At 46.2% G+C, this 19,775-nt stretch overlaps 1 protein-coding gene across 1 annotated transcript in view; it reads left to right on the top strand.

The window, feature by feature from the left end:
* EXOC4 (exocyst complex component 4) overlaps positions 1-19,775 on the top strand; it is a 415,407-nt gene that overhangs the window by 330,538 nt on the left and 65,094 nt on the right. Inside the window, exons 12-13 of the mRNA XM_065640979.1 lie at positions 7,507-7,643; positions 15,092-15,247. Of these exons, the coding sequence (XP_065497051.1) occupies positions 7,507-7,643; positions 15,092-15,247 (293 nt within the window). The remainder of the gene's footprint in view (positions 1-7,506; positions 7,644-15,091; positions 15,248-19,775) is intronic.

Below are 19,775 nucleotides of genomic sequence, written 5' to 3'. Positions count from 1 at the left end.
CCCAGGTTGGAAGGGAGCTGGAAGGATCATCTGGTCCAACCTCTCGTGGGAAAGGGAGCTGAGATGAGATTATCCAGCAACCTCTCCAGTCGCATCTTGAAAACCTTCAGTGATGGGGACTCTACCATGTCCCTGGGAGGTTGTTCCAGCAAATGATTATTTTCACTGTAAAAAAATGTCTTATGTCAATATGAAAACTCTCTCAGTGCAACTTGTACCCGTTGCCCTTTGTCTTCTCCATCTGGCTCCTTGTGATGAGAAAACTTCTGTTTTCTTTGTAACTGTCCTTTAAGTACTAGAAAAAAATAATAATAAAATAAGCCCAGATCCTGGATCCCAGACCCCGGATCCTATATGGTATTTGGGGAATCGCACATTTTTGGGCAGAGTTCGGTATGCCAGGCCAGTATCCAAGAGCACATCGAGCTCAGTCCTCTCTCCACAGTCCCGTTATATCTCATTGCGTCCTGTGGCATTACACTGGCGTGGTACGCGACAGCAGCGATGCTGGTCCAGGCTTCAGAAGTCTCCATCTCCTTTGCACTCCCGTGGACATTGCTGTGCTCAATTTTGGCCAAGCAGCTTCCAACCTCGAAGTTGATGAGATGGAGCCGCTGAGCAAAAAGACAGAAAAAAAAAAAATAAATCGAACAACATCCCAGGTGCCCTGGGATTGGTGGGAGCATTTTTCCTAAACCTCCTCTGTTATTTAAACACTTAGATGGGGCACGGGGTGGGCAGCAGTTTGGCAGCTGCCTACTAAGAGATTTGGAGAGGAGGGATGGGAATGGCCAACGCTACGATACAGAAAGTGGGCCCGGAGGGAAACAAGGAAGAGTGAAGTTTTGGTGTGAGAAAAAAAGTTGAAATGGATCTTTGGTGGATGTCCTTTCTTTGGGATCTCGGTTAAGGAGGGGGACTTGCCCAGCGTGTGGCTTTCCCCAGTCCAGGCCATGGGGCAGGGATGGCACCAGGGACCGTGCTGGGGTTCTTGAGCCAGAACATCCCTCCAGGGCCCCGGGTTACGGCTTCGCGAGATGCTTGAGCCCAACGACAAGATGCCAGGAGGTCACCCCATGCTTTGCTGGCATTCAGACAGATCCAGATCCTGCTTTCACCACGTGCCCATCAGCTCGTTGTCTCCGTCCCAACCTCTGCAAGTTCATTTCTGCGACTCATCGCAGAGTGAGGCATCAGACTGACACCCACAAGTATGACAAGAAAGCAACACCAACCTCCCCAGCAAGAAAGGAGACACTCTACAGTCTCCTAAACCACAGCCGCCCCGTATCCAAGTGCGGCCCCCAACCCTGCACCCCATCTCCATGGGAAGAACCAGAGCAATCTGTGGGGAAGTTTGTCACCATAATGGATGATGACACGGCACAGGGCACCTGAGATAGGTGAGGCTGCATCGAGCAGAACAAATCTGTACGAGGGTGTGTTCCTGCTGGGGCAGGCGAAGGATTTTTCCTCTCACGTGGACCTGTTGGAGAAGGGCCAGAGGAGCCACAGAAACGATCTGAGGCTGGAACAGCTCTGCTGGGAGGACAGGCTGGGAGAGCTGGGCTGTTCAGCTGGAGAAGAGAAGCTCCGGGGAGACCTGATTGCACCTTTCAGTGCTTAAAAGCGGCTGGTAAGAAAGATGGGGACAGACTTTGTAGCAGGGCCTGTTGCAACAGGACAAGGAGTGATGGTTTTAAACTAAAGGAGGGAGATTCAGGCTAGGCATGGGGAGGAAATTGTTGCCCCTGAGGGTGGTGAGAGCCTGGCCCAGGTTGGCCAGAGAGGTGGTGGCTGAACCATCCCTGGAGACATCCCAGGCCAGGCTGGACGGGGCTCTGAGCAACCGGAGCTGGTGCAGATGTCCCTGCTCATGGCAGGGGGGGCACTGGGGGTGCTGGGAAGGGCCCTTCAACCCAAATTATCTTATGATGCTGTGATTAAATATTTGTGGCTCTTCCCCAAAGACTAATGCCCCAGCATGGGTGACTGGAGCCATCTGCTGAACACACCTTTTCAGTGCGGGGAAAGGAGGATTAATGATGTTTTGGAAAGGCAGATGCTGTGAATTTACCGTTTTCAGGGACGGCCGAGAAACTAATAAAAAAATAAAACAAAAAAATGTATGAATAAATGTTGCAAATCAAAGTGTCAGTGTGAGACGTAACCAACTTTGGAAACAGTCCCAAACCCGGAGCTGTGGGTCAGCACTGGGCTTGAAGAGGTTTGAAAACCTTCTGTCTCACCTGTGCTGCCTTTAATTACAGTTGTGCTCCGTATAGCACTTTTTAAATCATAAGGTGTCAGCTATGCTCCAGCTTAAAAATTAGATTAGGCTTTATTTATTTTTCCCATTAAGGCAGCCACGTCCTGCACTCATCTGCTGTCTTCCTCTGCCAAGGCATCTCAAGGAGATTTTTAAGTAATGGGCAATAATATACTAATAATCAACAACCTTTCCAGTGCCAAGGTCTCTTCTTCCATCTGCTGTGTTTCCCAGAGCCCGTCACATGGTGAAGATGTCCCTGCACAGGTACCTTCCCATCCTTGCCTTCTTCCCCCGAGAAAAATGAAGCAAGGGAATGGGCATGGGAGAAGCTGTGATTTCTGAAAAAAAAAAAAAAAGTTCAGGGTGGAGATTGTTCCCCTAATCTAAGTGTTCCTTGGCAAGAAGTTGCAGAAAACAAAATGACAGGTTGAAAACCTGTAGGCTTGAGCTGTTGTTTTGAGCCTCTGCGTGTTGGGGAATTGTTGGGGTTGTACTGAAACTGCATTTTAAGGGACCCTTGAAAACAAACATACCTCCAGCTACATCATTGTACATCGAGTGCCCTCTTGCTGTAGAGGAATTCGGTCATTTAAAAAATTTAGGTGGGGTTGCACAAGACAATAATCCCAAAGGTATTATTCAAATATTTCTTCTGGGTCTGCTTGTTCTCCATCACTGGTGGAAGCCCTGCGGTCAGAGTGTGAATTATTCCTGCCCTGGAGCTGCTTTACGTTATCTGAAGCTTCAGCGCAACTGAGAATAAGGACTATATCAAGGAGCAATGACAAATGTTTGCAAAATATATTAAAGACAAAGCCCACAGTGTTAATAACGAGTGGTGCTGCGCTGTTCTGTTCTGTTACCTCAACAGTAGCTAATGGACAGGAGGTCGTAAGAAGGAATTTCTTTTTATTTTTAGTAGCCTTGAGACTCTTTTAAAACCTTCACCCCGATGTGCTGTAGGAGTAATGAATCATCCCCTCGGCGTGGTGTTAGGATTCAGCCCCACGCAGCGTTTTCAGGTACGAGGAGATGAATATTGTTCTGCAGATGAGTTTCCTTGTTAGTGTGGGTTTTTTTAAAAGGCTTCATTGAAGTGCCTCGCCATAAAATTACGCTTTGATCGTACCCATTTGCCGTTAATGAATCCAGATGGGTTAGAGGCAACTGGATTGTGGCTCTCTGATAATACGTGCGCTGCCTTTCATTTCCCGGTGCAGAATTTCAGAAGATCCTGTGCTGGCCCAGCTAACGAATCCAGCTTTATTAACATGGCCTAATGCGTCCTAATACATGGCGTCCCCAGAGACACATGCAGATGTGTCAGGTTTGCTTTGGAAAAGGTTAAAATGTTCCAGAAAAATAGCCATTACGTATCCGGGACTGTCTTCTTTCATATGGTAATTGCCTTTTTTCTTTCTTTCTTTTTTTTTTTTTTTTAAAATCATGCAAGTAGCTTTGTATTTCCTTTAAATCAAAAGACCTTATGTTAAAATCAAGATATTGGCAGGAGCTTAGCTGTGATTTTAATGTTGTTGTAGAGAGGAGAAAGTAAGTGGGAGAAACTACATAGAAACCTTCTCTTTTAACATACAATCTTTGGATTTTTTCAGTTGTTTGCTCAAATTTTGAGTTATGTAAAGAAATAGAAAGGGGGCAGATCGAGGCCAGGTTTGATTCCTCTTGGTTTGGTTGCACGGCCAGCTCGTGAAGTTTGCTGTCACACGAGGATGCCTGGAAAGACAGATCCTTCCCCTGGCGAGCAAGAGAGATCAGCTGAGAGCATCAATGGGCTGAAAATCCCACCCAGCTCTCACCAGTGAAGTACCAGTGAAAAACAAAAAGTTTGATTGTCCATGCAAAGAGGAGAAAAATTGCTTTTGTCTTCCAGATTGCTATATGAGTTAGGAAGGATTTTTTTAATTTTTTTTTTTTTTAATTCCCTATGTACAAATGTTAGCTTCAATGCCTCACCCTTAAGGATCAGGATCAGATTGCGGAAAGAGATTTGGATTCAAGTTGCACAGCAGCTTCTCCATTTTCCATTTGTGCAGGCGGAATTGTTTTGGTAGAAATAATTTTGGTTGGACCATAGAATCATTTTGATTGGAAAAGACCTTTAAGATTGTCAGGATGTTCTCATGGCTCATGTCAGCAGGTTGGAGAGTCGCCTTTTCCTCTGCTGACAGACAAACACCGGCCACGGCAGCACCTTTGAGCCCTGTAGGTGCAAAGTGAAGCCCCTCTGCTGAACCCCCTTGCACTGATTCAACTTGTTGGTGCTTGAAGGTTGAAGGCCAGCAGCTCCTTAACCAGCTCAAATTCAATGAAGGTGCGACTATGCCCTACCTCTAACCTGGTGGATCTAATTTCCTCAAATTACTCGGTAATTTTCATACTGCATTTATTAGCCCAAAAATAGAATCATAGAATCATTTTGTTTGGAAAAGATCCTCAAGATCTTCAAGACCAACCATTAACCCAGCCCTGGCGCTACCCCACGTCCCTGAGAACCTCATCTCCGTCTGTCCAACCCCTCCAGGGATGGTGACTCCAGCACTGCCCTGGGCAGCCTGTTCCAATGCCCCACAGCCCTTTGGGGAAGAAATTGTTCCCCAGATCCAACCTCAACCTCCCCTGGTGCAACTTGAGGCCATGGAGATGCCGAAGGGAGTGGAGCATCTCCCGTGTGAGGAAAGGCTGAGGAGCTGGGGCTCTTGAGCTGGGAGGAGACTGAGGGGTGACCTCATTCATGGTTATAAATATGTAAAGGGTGAGTGTCAGGAGGATGGAGCCAGGCTCTTCTCGGTGACAACCAGTGATAGGACAAGGGGCAATGGGTACAAACTGGAACACAGGAGGTTCCATTTAAATTTGAGAAGAAACTTCTTGATGGTGAGGGTGCCAGAGCCTGGCCCAGGCTGCCCAGGGAGGTTGTGGAGTCTCCTTCTCTGCAGACATTCCAACCCGCCTGGACACCTTCTGTGTAACCTCATCTGGGTGTTCCTGCTCCGGCGGGGGGGTTGCACTGGATGAGCTTTTGAGGTCCCTTCCAATTCCTGACATTCTGGGATTCTGTTTCTTCTGCTCCTGGCGCTTGTTCCTGGGGAGCAGAGCCCGACCCCCCCTGGCTCCAAGCTCCTTTCAGGCAGGTCAGAGATCAGAAGGTCTCCCCTCAGCTCCTGTTCTCCAGGCTGAACCCCCAGCTCCCTCAGCCGCTCCCATCACACTTGTGCTCCAGCCCCTTCCCCAGCTCCGTTCCCTTCTCCCAACTCGCTCCAGCACCTCAAGGCCTTTCTTGGCCTGAGGTCTTGAGTGTGGTCTTGAGTTTAGTCTCAAGTAAGAGGTGCCAGGTCAGTCTCCCACTTCAGCAGGATTTGGGTGGATTGTTAAAACGCTGGTTTTGCCATCGCTGGGGCCAGCCAAGCCGGGATAGAAAAGAGCCTGGGCGCTGTTTGGATCCTGCAGCTGACGAGCTGCGCTCACACCTCGGAGCCCATCGCTGTGCAAACAGCCTCGGCGGCTGCTGCAGCCTCTCCACGCCGTCATCTGCTTCATTTGCTCGCGATGACTCCGAGTTGCAAGCCCTGTAGGGTTGGTTGTTCTCCTCCCTGTGCGTCAACCCCAGAGTGGGATTGAATATTTATTAAAACAGAGATAATTGTAATAACAGGAGAAGCAGCAGAAACAGGAGCATCTGAGAGGCAGCTATGCCAGACTACATTTTTTGTTTGGACAAAATAATCCGAAATTGTTGCTAATTACAATATGAAAGATCGGTTAATTCCTGTGATTTGCTTAAGAGCAAGCTTAATAGGATAAAAGAGCAACCAGAGAGAAGGTTGGGTTTTTTTTTCCTCCAAGTGCAGTTATGAGCCAAGGACGTATCAGGAACGGCTCAGGCGGTGACTAAGCCTTCCTTGAAACCCCCACATGCTTCCGAGTCCTGTGCTCTGAATGAGGATGAGGTTTGCAGATGCTTTTCTTTACCGAATCAGGGACAGGTAGCGGAGCAGAATCAATTCCTGTCACTCACGGGGTCACTCCGGAGGAGCAGGATTATGGATCAGGGTGATGCCGCCGCACTTTAATCTGGAAATCAATAGAGAGACGGAAGTTGGGCTTGTCGGGATGTGGCAGAGACAATGATTTGGGGTTTGATGAAATTTTGCTCTGCGAACAACCGAGTCACTAGCTCCTCTTCACATCCTGATTAACACAGAGAAAGGGATAAATTCAGCCTTGGTGCAGCTCTCTCGAAGTCCCTGGGGTCCCCCCATGTAAATTTGAGTCCAAAATTTCTCAAACAAACCAGGGTGTCTGAAAGCTTCGGTCTCTGCCTTTGCACACAGCTCAGGAATAACCCTTCGCTCTACCGAGCCTAACATTAATTAAATTTGTATCAACCCAGGACTTTGATAACCTTCCTTCCATCTTGTTTTTAGCAACCAAATTAAATACAGCAGCATTACAATGTCGTAAATACAAACTGCACCAAATCACCTTGGGGTGCCTCAGAAATCCCAAAATTCATATGGAACTGGTTAAATATCGGACTTTATCAGATATACGTTGCCTCCTTCTGCAAGCTGTCCAGACTTGCTCATCTATAGGGTGTGGAGCAGGATTTTCAGGTTGCAGATTTGCCCTGTTCCTGTGGTTGTAAATACACTGCTTGGGGTGACAAAGGGATTTCAAGGTGCTACTTAAACATCAGCCACCGGCAGAAAGCTTACGCCCCACACACAGCTTGTGTGAATGGGAGCGATGGGTAAAATCCTTTGTCTTTAGGATAGTCTGCAATCTGTAAGTCCAGAATTATTGCTCAGGTTGAAATGCTCGGGGTTTACAAGTCCAAGCAGAGCTTGGTGAAGCTGCGAGTACCTGGTTCCTCTAAAAATCACAATTCTGCATTTTGAGGTTTCATCCGTTGAAGGAGAGACCTGGTGAACTCCGCTGGTCCTCAGCCTACGGAAAAAAATCCAAACTCTTTCAGACCTGATACTCAAACCCCCGAGCTGCTCTCTTCCATCTCTTGCATGGTTTCTGCTTTTTCCTCCTTGGTTCTGTTTTACGTCACTTGGTGGCACAGGCTGCTCCAGCATCTGCTCGGCGTCGGGCAGCATCAGCTGCACGGTTGCATCTGTGACACTAATTAGCAAAACATGAGAAGGCTGAAATGAAGATTCACGCTGAACCCGCTATTCATCCTTGCGCTTTCTTTTCATTTCCAGAGCACGGTGATTGTGGAGAAGACCGTTCAAGACCTGATGAACCTGATGCACGACTTGAGTGCGTATTCGGATCAGTTCCTCAACATGGTGTGTGTGAAACTCCAGGAGTACAAGGACACCTGCACCCTTGCCTACAGGTACCGGCAGGCTTGGAAACCGATGTATTCTGGAGATACTCTTGGGCTTTTTGCTATTTTGTCACGAGTAGGATGGAGTTACTTCTAGAAATCGTCTCTGCTGGGATGGTCAAGTATATTTCTTTCTAGGTGGGGAAAAATCTGGAACGGTGATCATTGGTATGTGAAGAGTCTTGGTTTCCCAGTGACTTTGTACACATCGCACTGTGGTTTAGGCTCTTTAAACGTGGATGATACTGGTAGTAGAGTTCAGAAACCACACGGCTTTTCTCTTAATCAGGCAGAAGGTGACCTTAGGTTGGAGATAGAGAGTATAAGGCATCATGGTTAACATAAAAAGCTGTATATAGCTATTGCTTTCTTGTCGAGCAAGTCAGACCCTTCCATTTAAGTGTTCTGAAGAGATTTGGCTATATTTTAATTAATTATACTGAGATTTGGGTCTTCAGGTCTCGTGACAACTTAGGAATTAGTAACCACAACACATCATGTAGATACGCACACACTGGGTTTTGCGAAACTCTCCATGGACTTATTCTTTCAAGGAGTCATCAAGTGCTCTATCCTGGGCTTTGTTTATCAGTGTTTTGGGGTGATCTGAGATCTGCTTTCCCATCCATGGTGTGGAAGCTGAATGCAGCGTGGTCACCCTGGGCACGGGGTTATCACGCTGGGTCATGGGGTTTGAGTCCTTTGGGTACTTGCTTTATCATAGATTTCCAGCGTAAACATGGATAAATAACTTATTCTGTGTACATCTCAATTGCCCAACTGTAAAATGGCTTTTTTCTGGAGAGGGGGCCAGGACCGTGTCCCTCGCTGCGGGGATAAATACTTGCATTGAAAGCCACTAAAGATGCTGCAGCAGTATGAGCTATAATAGCTGCTATACATAATCTCCTTTAATGGCTAATTGAGGCTGGCGATAGCAGGGGAGGCTGAAAAAAGCCCCTTGTGTTTTCTGACCAAGAGCATTAAGAAATTATTTCCTATTGCCTGGTTTCATTCAGGAGAAGCTTCATCTGGCAAGCGGCTGCGGATGGGCTCATTATTATTATTAATAATGCCAACAATAGCAGTGAGCACATATGTGGGCTAAACTTCGCCTGAGCACCCGTGTAAATTGGTAACTGTGCGTGTGCCGTTATCCAAAATGCTCATATTTTATATGAAATCTCCCTGACTTGAGCCAGACAATAGATGTAATTTCTTTGGCTTGAACTTAAAGGTCCTTCCTTCCTTCTTCCTTTGCTGATACCATTCCTGGATTTGGCACCTGCTGAGGAGTAATTAGGACAGCCCTAATTTGGCAATATCCTGATTGCAGCAGGAGGAAAAACAGGAAATGTTCTCGTTTTGCTGCTAGCAAATGACTGACAGAAATAGAAATCTATATACATTTTAAATGATGCTTTCCCAGGGCGAGCGGCTGGATCCGCGGGGACGTTGTGCCCTCTGCAGGGATCTCACGTCCGTACGGCTCCACGCAGGGTTTGCCTTGGGTGTTTGAGACAGATAAATTCTCCTGTTGATGAAGTTAGTGGAGGAATGATCATTTCTAGCTGCTTCAAATCAGAACAAACTCCTTAGAGCTGCGAATTAACACGATCGGGCAAAGCTATCGGAGCAAGGGGGCGCGTGTTTGTTCTGGAGGTGTCAAGACAGTGAGAATTTGGGAAGCCGGAGAGATGGTTTATGTAAGATTTGCACGTGGCGTTCGTTCGTTCTTTCCCCGTGTGCATGTGTTTCTTGAAGGGGAATATGAGCAAATGTGGATGAAATGTATTCAAATCCAGGCTCCTCAAAGCAAGGCTGTTTTATTCGGAGTCCTTTGCAGAACAGACAGCTCTGTCAGGACGTCAGTGCTAAGAAATGCACAGCTGAGATTTTTCATGTTTGATTTCCATTTGGCTCTGATTTTTCTAGTGAATGCAAAAAAAACCCAAAACAACAAAACACACCGACACTAACAGATCTGGTTATGAATGGATTGGGCATTTATATAACTAGCAACTATGGATTTTCTTGTTTTAATTGATGACGAATTTCAGAAGCGTATTTAATCTGATCTAGGTGAGACGTCTTCTGCAAATTACCTGTTTGTAAGAAGTGCAATTTCAACTTGACACAAACTGTTTACCAACGTGAGTTATGTTTTCTGACAACATTATGAGGGGTTGGGGATTAAAATGAAAACAAAAATGGGAGATGGAGCCACAAAACCTTGTGCTGTGTTCACGGCGCTTTTCTTACGGCTTCTCCAGCCCACATCCAGCTGCTTCCTCAGCAGATTTCTATGAAAGCTGCTCTGCTCATGGGTTAAGCCTGTACAGTCAAACCATTTTTACGAGGCTTTGGGAAATACTGAAAGGCCATAGAAGGAATCACAGGGACAGGGAAAAACCTGACCAGTTCAGGGTGGCTGCCCTTAACATGAGTCTCTCTTTTTAGTCTCTTGCCAACACCCTTCTCGGATGAGTTTTGCTGTCTTTAGCGCTAAACTAATCTCTTTCCGTGTCTTTCTACAGAAACTGGCCTTGTGTTTAGTTACGTTCATGTTGAAATTGCACATTCTTATTTTGCTGACCAAGGTTAAGGTCAATCCTGTGCGTCCACCTCCTTCCTATCAATCTTCATTCTCTCTCCCTTGGACAACCATCCTCTTGCACGTTTTTCAACCTACCCGAAGAGTCTGAATAAAGGCACCTGTCACCTAAATGACTCTCTTTAGCCTGTAAAAAAGAGATGGACATCTCCGAAGAGTGATTCGCCTTCATTAAATGTGCCTCAGCTCTCTGGAGGTGCCCAGCTCTCTCCATCCGCTGTGAAGGCAACTTGCGGTGACCAACCAGCCTCCTGGATGAACCATCTCAGCTGAATCTATAAAATTACATGGGGTAAAACTGGGCCTAAATCTTTCCAAATGATGGAGGAAAAAAAAAAAATCACAGTTCCTGCATTCCAACCAGGCAGACTAGAACTAAGCCCCTTTTTATTGATAAGGAAATGAGGAGGAGATTAATTCATCCAAGGTGTGGAGTCTGCGGTCACATAGGATTTCTCACATCCCTGGGAAATGCTCTTGCCACTCAGGTTACTACTTCCTATTGGTATCTTTCCCTTCTTGAATTAATTTTTTGTTTTTAAGTTGTCTTTTGATTCTTTTTGGGCAGGGAGCAGTCTCTCTCAGACCTTTAGGTACCTGGCACATGCTGCTTTTAAACTCTTAGCAGTGAGATCAGTGCTTAGCGTGGAAACATCACCTCGGCTCAAAGTTCAAAAATACATTTGGCACAAGGCAACCGAGTCCAATTAGCCCCCAGATGTTTTCCTAATGAAAAGCTGTGGCCCCCCAGCTGTGTCTCGGGATGTTCCCCATTGCTCTGGTCCCAGTGGTGCAAACCTGGGACCGTTCCTACCAGCAGATGCTTTCTGGATAAGACCCAATGAGCTGTGGTGGGGTGAACCCTCCTGCCATCACCTGTGTAAGTGTTACACCCGTTCCCGACCCACTCCTGGGTACAAACAGATGGCATTTTCCTTGGCCTGTTGAGCTGTGAATTAATTAGTTGATTATGGCACTGATGGTAGCAAGTAACCCTATGAGAGCAGCAGGAATAATTGCATAGGAGCTGGGGAGAAGGAGGGGGGGCATTTGAAAAGAAGCGTTTTGAACTGTACTCAAACATGTCACCCTGTCTTGTGATAATTTACTCGAGGACCCGAATTAAATTGACATTGGTAGAAGTTACGGAGGTTAAAAACTGGCTGAGATGCCAGAAAGAAAAAGGAGTCTGTAACTGATGGGGCATCTAACGGAGATTGGGGTATGTACCATCCTATTTAACATCTTCCTTCATGAGGGGGTGGCTGGAGTGAAACCAACCTGTCAATAAAAATTAGGAGGTATTGCAATCATGGGAAAGAATGGGGACATAATTCCAAGGGACCCATGGAGTGGTGGCGGTGTCCCAGCATCGATTAATTTGAAGCTCCCTATTGATTTCAACGGAGAATTTGACTTTGGGCTCCGGTGACTCATAGACCCGCAAGTACCACATCGCCAAAAGGTGAGAAAAGCAGGAATCGTGTGGGTAAGGCTCTCAGAAAACCCTGACCCTAGAAGAACAAGGACGCCAAGCTCAGTTTGCAACTTGCTATAGCAGCTGAACAGCCTCCGCTCTGTCCTCCCCCAACATCTACTCCAAAAAGCAATTGGATTGTTGAGGACAGCAGATAATAAGGATCATAAAACAGAGAGGTAGCTCTGTCCTCTGCGTAACTCCAGCAGAAGACTCCCAAAGATGACTTGCATCTGAGGGGCTATGATAAGGCTGTAAATAATTGAAGAGAGTAAATAGTGGAAGTGGTGAGAGCTGAGGCTGCTGGAAGGGGAAATAACGGGGCGTAATGGGATGAAATTGAGTAAAATAAAACACGAGCACAGTATCAGGATTTTTTTTTTGGTCCAAGAGTTGAATTTGTTCAACTGTGAAATAGACTCCCAAGGGAAGGAGACTATTACTTTAGTCATTTAAATCCAGAGAGGACAAAGCACTGGGTAATATATTCAATGGAACAGTTGTTTTGCCTTGGCAGAGAAATGGCCAGATATCATCAAATTCAGTTTTCCCATTACGAATGTCAGAGATTCTGGTGGAGCTTTTTTTTTCCCCTCGGTTTTTACCAGGGCAAAAAAAAGAGGCCTTTTTTTCAGAAGTGGAAAAACACCAAGTTCCCAACAACAGCAGAAAGCCAAAGTGAAATTTTGACACCAAGGTCTTCTGCGGCTGGAAACAAAATTCATTCTTTTGTCTGTGGCAGATTGGACGTGAAATTTAAAGAGAAGGAAAGTTTCTGTGTAAGTGCATGTGACAAATTCATTTTCACAAATCCTGTGTACTTACTGAGCAGAGATTGTTTTCTTGGTGGTAGGTGGAAGGAGTTAAAGTTGCTCCGTGCTGATGCTCTGCTTCAAGATAGATCAAAGTTGGCTCCTATCTCAATGCCCTTTTCACCATTTTCCTTTTCAAACCACATATACAAAGTGTGTTGTCACTTTTATTTCTGTTTATTGACCAAAACACACCTTTCAGGAAATTTAAACTAAGACCGGTTAACCCACATAACCCGTTACAAATGTGTGGGGTCTTTATTGTGATCTTAGAGTCATAGAATCATAAAATCATTTCAGTTGGAAGAAACCCTCAGGATCATTGAGTCCAACCATAACCCAACTCTAGCACTAAACCATGTCCCTAAGAACCTCGTCTAAACGCCTTTTAAACCCCTCCAGGGATGGTGACTCCACCACTGCCCTGGGCAGCCTGTTCCAATGCCCGACAACCCCTTCTGTGAAGAATTTTTTCCTAATATCCAACCTAAACCTCTCCTGGCACAACTTGAGGCCATGACCCTTCCCAAAATCACCACCTGAATTCTCGCAACTGCTCTGAGCATCTGTTTGCCCCGTGCAACGTCCTGGCTTGGATCCAGAAGTCTGCATCTGAGTGAATAGGAGGTTTAGGCTGGACATGAGGAAGCATTTCTTTACCGGGAGGGTGGTCAAACACTGGAACAGGCTTCCTAGAGAGGTGCTCAATGCCCCAAACCTGTCAGTGTTTGGGTGGCATTTGGACAATGCCCTTAACAACATCCTTTAACTCTTGGGCAGCCCTGAAGTGGTCTTGCGTTTGGACTAGATGGTCACTGTAGGTCCCTTCCAGCTGAAAAACAAGTCTCTTCTAGTCTGTTCTAAATGGCTCTGCAAGGTCCCCATTGAGCCGACATGGGCTGAGCCAGCACAGATACATCCACACTGCAGCACCCAGCAGCTCCTGTTCTGGGTTGACAGATCCAGTGTTGAATCTCTGCATCTTTTTGATGACCAAAGTTTCTCTCCATGTTGGAGAAGCCACTTCTTCAAGGCCTTGCATTGTAGGACACAGCAAATATGCATTATATGCATTATATGCATTATGCAAATATGCATCTGGTGTCTTGTACCCCTGTGAGCAAGGGGTGGTGGGTGCTTGAGGAGCAAACACAGGTCCCAGAGCCTTTTCTGTATTTTTGCATAGTTAAAGGTGATCAGTCTCTTAGCACCTGAGGGAGATCTTGATTCTGTTGTTAACTTGCAGCTCCATAGGAACAGGACCTGACACCTTCTCTTTTCATAGAATCAGTTTGGTTGGAAGAGACCCTTAAGATCATTGAGTCCAACCATGACCTAACTCTAGCACTAAACCAAGTCCCTAAGAATCTCAGATGCTTCCTTCCTCAAGTCACACTGCACTGGTTGTTCGGTGGGTTTGCCATGTTCCCATTACAGAGGGCAGAAAACATCCCACTGCTGCCCATCAGAGAGGTCACCACCGCGCTTTTGCTTTGAGAGATGTGGACGGGTGGCACCTGCTTCTTGGACTGGAGAAGCAGTCCAAACTGGTCACTATGCAAGGACCTTCTAGAAGAAGAGCCTTCCAGATGCTCATCACGGAAGAGAATGGGCAGTAGGATCTAGAAGGAAATGCCAGCAGCCCTGACTCCCACTTGCCCTCTCTAAGAGGTAGGAAAACACCTCCCAGATCCTTGTGGTCTACTCAACAACCCAAGAGTGGGAGAGGACTTTCCTTTCTCACTAGTGTGGCCAGTGAAGTAGCAAACATTGACAAGGACTATGCTGCTGGTTGTTCATGAGCAATCCTGACACAAAAAACAGGCAGCTAATTGACTTTTCCAAATACAGCATCCCATTTGTCTCCTGCAACTGCCAGTGAGGAATTCAGATCAGTTACGCCGCCAAAAATATTAAACAGGGAAAGTCTTCATAACCGGAATATGCTGTAATCTTTAATTTGATTTCACACGTACATAAAAATTAGCTGAAATCTCTATTATTAGATATTTTGGATGACTGAAGAGAAGATCCTGGACCCTTCATTTCCTTTCGATGCTTTGGCCCTGGTCCCCGAGCTGGACCAGCTGGTGTGCGGTGAGCTGGTGGCTTCCACCCAGGTCTTCCTGGGCAGGTTTCCACGTCGCAGTCACAACACCATCAGCAGCGGCTGGCGAGCTCTCCTGAGATCACAATGAACAAATGAGCCATGGAGAAAACACCTTCTCTCGCTTCTGCTACAGAACGGCCTCCTCTGGTTGTGTCAATGCTTGCAAGTTGAATGATTTCAAGGGTGGGGAGAATATGGCCCTTTTTCCCTTAAAGACTCTATCAAAGTACATCAAGAGTTGTGAGTTTTAAGAGAATTTCATATCCTGTCCACCCATGTTGCTGTGCCCTTCACACGAGCACTTTGTTGAATTCTTCTTTGGACTCTTTCCTTCATGCTTAATGCACCTTTGTATGTGATTGGGATTTTAATGAATTTGTGCAGAATTGCGTGAAAAGCACAATTTGCTTCGCACTAATGTGATTGTTGCTGCTTTCCCCGTAGGAGCATCGTGCAGTCGGATGAAAAGCTGGTGATCAGCGCGTCCTGGGCTAAAGACGACGATATTAGCAGGCTCCTGAAATCCCTGCCCAACTGGAGCAACATGGCTCAGCCCAAGCAGCTGAGACCCAAGAGAGAGGAGGAGGAAGACTTTATAAGGTAAAACATTTCATGAAGTTGTAAAAGGGTTTCAAGGAGAGTACAAATAATAGTAAAACCGGTTGGGAACAAAATAATTACGGTGTTTGCGTAGCTGTTGTGTCCCCAGGTGTGAGAAGAGGTTGAGATGTGGTCTTTCCTCAAGTGGAGTAAGGAAACTTGGGTCCGTGTGCCCTAACACTCCATGATTTCAAAGCTTTGCTGAGCTAAGAACTTCTTTTGCCTGGATTCGGTTCTGTTGATGGTATTGAAAAATCATTAAGGAAATTATACATTTGGGAGATTTTTCTAGGCTCTGCTTATCAGTCGTATGATGAATTGGTAAATAAACCATTTTGAAACTCTTTATCCTTCTAGAGAAAGGAGAAGGCAGAGCTGCTTCTCAGTGCAACAAGGACACAAGAGAGGGAGGTTGTGGTTCAATAAGGACGCTTCAGTGACAGCACCATCTTGTGCTTTCCTGACCTTTTGCTGATTTCTGCTTCCTCTGTTGTTTGCCTCCAATCCTGGGGGCAGTTTTGGGCCCCTCACACCAAGACAGGCTTTGAGGTGCTGGAGTGAGTTGAGAGAAGGGAACGGAGCTGGGGAAGGGGCTGGAGCACAAGTGTGATGGGAGCGGCTGAGGGAGCTGGGGGTTCAGCTGGAGAACAGGAGCTGAGGGGAGACCTTCTGATCTCTGACCTGCCTGAAAGGAGCTTGGAGCCAGGGGGGGTCGGGCTCTGCTCCCCAGGAACAAGCGCCAGGAGCAGAGGAAACGGCCTCAAGTTGCGCCAGGGGAGGTTGAGGTTGGATCTGGGGAACAATTTCTTCCCCAAAGGGCTGTGGGGCATTGGAACAGGCTGCCCAGGGCAGTGCTGGAGTCACCATCCCTGGAGGGGTTGGACAGATAGAGATGAGGTTCTCAGGGACGTGGGGTAGTGTTGGACTTGGCAGTGTTGGGTTAACAGTTGGGCTCGATGATCTTAAAGGTCTTTTCCAAGCAAAATGATTCTATGAAGATTTGTGCTTGTGAGCACACCTAGGAAAGTGGTTCAGATTGGAGAGGGAAAGAATGATTTTTAATTCAGGCAGATCTTTGTCCTGGTTGACGATGCTACCCCGATCACCCGTGTAGTAAACAGAGCAGCAGTCTGTGACCTAATGGTGGGGCCAACTGGTTGTACTGGGCAGCAATTCTCAGAACTGGTGTTGTCACCAAAGCTCTTCTCCATTTGAGCCATGACCTGGTCGTGTTTCTCCTCCATCCCAACCCCAGGAGCTGTGTAAGGCGAATCGAATGAAAAATATCGGTACCTCCAGAGGGAATTCTTTCAGAGACAGCTTACTGTGTCCAAAGCAGATTGTTTCTACCTTTTTCTTTTCAGGCAAGTGAAAGCCTGTAAGTAGGCAGATTGCCTTTCCCTGCACACTGTAAATGGCTTCATCTCTGAATCGTTGACACATCCTGAAGAAACAGGTCCTCTTTGTCATTCCAGTGAGTCAAAAAGCTTGTCTGCACATTCCCATCACTATTCATCACTTCCTTGATTGGCATTTGGCTATAAAACTGTAGGAGTAAGTGAAGCTGTTGCAAATTAAAGTCTAATTTGCCCAGATTGTCATTTTACTTATTCACCGAGTTCAAGCAGAATAACAGAAAGATGATGCAAGTCTAGAGAGAGGAACGACAAAGAGTAGGAAATATGTCTAGTCACAGAAATGTTTGCTCAAACTCCAGTGGGGATAATCAGCTTTGCCAGTGTTTTTAAAAATCTTTGGTGGTGAAAGAGTGAGGATGCAGAACCCTTGAGGTCTTTGCACAGTCTCTGGGTTTTTTGAGATTCATGGATTCAGTCGTAGCCTCCGTCTTTGCCTTCACGTTCATCCGTTGTTTCTTGGCACAGAAATTCCGGGCCAAGCTAAATCTGATGGCCAAGCTCAGCCTGATGCTACCAGTGCCAACGTTGTGATCCTAATATTCATTTTATTCCAATTTTGTCATTTTACTACCCATTAATTGAAGTATTTTGTGAAATTGTATCAGAAGTGTTAGAATAGAAAGCCTCTTAGGTCGTCTACATTGAATTCACCGGAGAAAGCTCCTGTACTGTGTCTTTTTTAGCCTAGACATTGGGAAAAAGATCTTTTCTCCATATCTGTTTGCACAGAGCATCATACATTAAGCCTCAGCTCCTCACAGTGCCGTGTGAATGCTCTTCTAGCATTAATTTAAATGATAGTAATTGGTCTGGGCCAGTTTTAGCCATCGATGGTAAGCGACATGGCTTATAAACTTCCTCAAGAATCTGTGCATGGTTGAACAGATCTCTCCTGAAAGCTTCAAAATAAAATTAATTGCTTGTCCAATTTTTTTGTCATCTTCTTTCCATTTAAGCAGACTCTTCTCAGACTTTCTTCTAATAGAAAGGAACATGATTTCTTCGCTGCTGTTGCTTCTTTCTCTTCCTCTTGGCTCTGCTGATGAACGGTGAATGATTCTGCCATAGCCATCACTGCCGAAGGGAAATGGGTCCTGCAGATACTTTGGTTATTTGGGTCATGGCTGTGAGGAGAGAGCCTGGGAGAGCTCATTTCACTCCAATTTAACCACCCAGGATATTTAAAACCTTGATATACAAATACCCACCTGTGTCCATGGGCTCGACTCCTTAGGAGGCAGAGACTAAAGCATCCTCTCCTGAAAAGGAAAGTTTAAACTTGATGAGACATGGGAGCATGATCTTTTTGTACATAAAAAAAAGGCCGACAGCAGGTTTTTAACTACTTGGCAGCATCCCTTTATGAATGTCACTAAATTAAATATGTCCTGAAAGTTTACCACAATTTTTTTTTTACTGTGGCAAGAAGAGGTTATCACTGAACAGTTTTCTTTCCCTCCCCAGGTTTCCTGTAACTCATTTGTTTAATTAAAAAGAAGAATCCAAATGCATGTCTTTGCAAAAAGAAAAAAAAAGAACTTAATGCGTATCTGTGCTGACAGTGATTGATTTTGTTGTCTTACCCCGCCACTATCTCTTTTGCGGATAGATGTCAAAAGGCAGGGTAAGAAACTAGCAGAATCTCCCCATTAATATTCTGGTGTGGTCGGCCAGACAAAGGGACCTGATTGAGCATATTATAGTAGCTCAGAACTTGGCAAGGGGAGAAAGGAAAGAAAAGTCATGCCTCTATTCGTATAATTAGTTTTTAAAGCTCTGAAGGCTATTTGGCACTGGGGTGAGTGTGAAATATGCTGCCCTTATCGCTTTATAAAGGTTAGCCTTCACTTCCTTACTGAATCAGATATGTTGGTGATAAAACCCAAAGATGTATCGTTTCCAGGTTTGCCTTCGACGAGGAAAAGCAATGTAAAAAGAGCTTCAGATCTGGTCGCGCTCGAGTTACAGCAGAAATTGTTGGGTTTTGGTGCAGATGTGCAGCACAAGGGGTGGCGAGAGCCCTGTGCACCCCAAGGGAACCACATCTTTGGGGTGCTGAGGAGGGTGTTCTGGCAATTCACGAGGCAACACGTTTGCCTGGGAACCCTATGATGGTCAGAAGATCGCACCACAACACAGATTATTCTGGTTGCAGATCTGAAATGTCAAACCCGTGTTAGGAAGTGAACAGTGATTTCCCTCTTACCTTTTGTCTCCGGCAAGCTCCTGAACACCAAACTTGGGATCAGACACTCAGGCTAAAGTTAATGGAGCAATTAAAAACCCCCTTTGCAGCATCTCCATGTGCCACATGACTTTTTCTTTCACTCCTTTTGTTTTTTTAGTGAGGATAAGCCTGACCGTAGGGTGCTCCAGCTGTCTGCTGCTTCCTCCCATGCATCTCCTGTTCGCCTGAGGATGCTCATCCTCACTTGCTCTGCACCAAAAGGAGGAGGGTGTATTTGAGCAATGTGGAAGGATATCTCTGCAATAGCAAATCTGTCACCAAATCATCCCAAATGGCATTGGTCGGGACAGTTACACTATCCCTGCTTCTTATTGGGATCTCTTCTCTCTTCTTGTCTAGTTGATGCTGATTCTCTGATTATATTTCCAATGTAAAACTGGAGCCTGCCTGCAGATGTGGGTCTCGTTTGGAAACGTGTCGCTGTTGGACAAGACAAAAACGTCAGGCTAAAGGAAGAGAGCAGGGCTGGGTTAAAGGTGTCCCTCCAGACGGCATGATGGGAGCCATAAAGGTACCTTCAACATTTGGATATAGAAACATAGAATCATTTTGGTTGGAAAAGACCTTTAAGATCATGGAGTCCAACCATTAACCCACCCCTGGCACTGCCCCATGTCCTAAGAACCTCATGTCCGTCTGTCCAACCCCTCCAGGGATGGTGACTCCAGCACTGCCCTGGGCAGCCTGTTCCAATGCCCCACAGCCCTTTGGGGAAGAAATTGCTCCCCAGATCCAACCTCAACCTCCCCTGGCGCAACTTGAGGCTGTTTCCTCTGCTCCTGGCGCTTGTTCCTGGGGAGCAGAGCCCGACCCCCCTGGCTCCAAGCTCCTTTCAGGCAGGTCAGAGATCAGAAGGTCTCCC

The sequence above is a fragment of the Caloenas nicobarica genome, chromosome 1 (assembly GCF_036013445.1).
Source record: "Caloenas nicobarica isolate bCalNic1 chromosome 1, bCalNic1.hap1, whole genome shotgun sequence".
Lineage (NCBI taxonomy): Eukaryota > Metazoa > Chordata > Aves > Columbiformes > Columbidae > Caloenas > Caloenas nicobarica.
The sequence above is the reverse complement of the archived record's forward strand: the minus strand, read 5'-3'. Positions and strand labels throughout refer to the sequence as shown.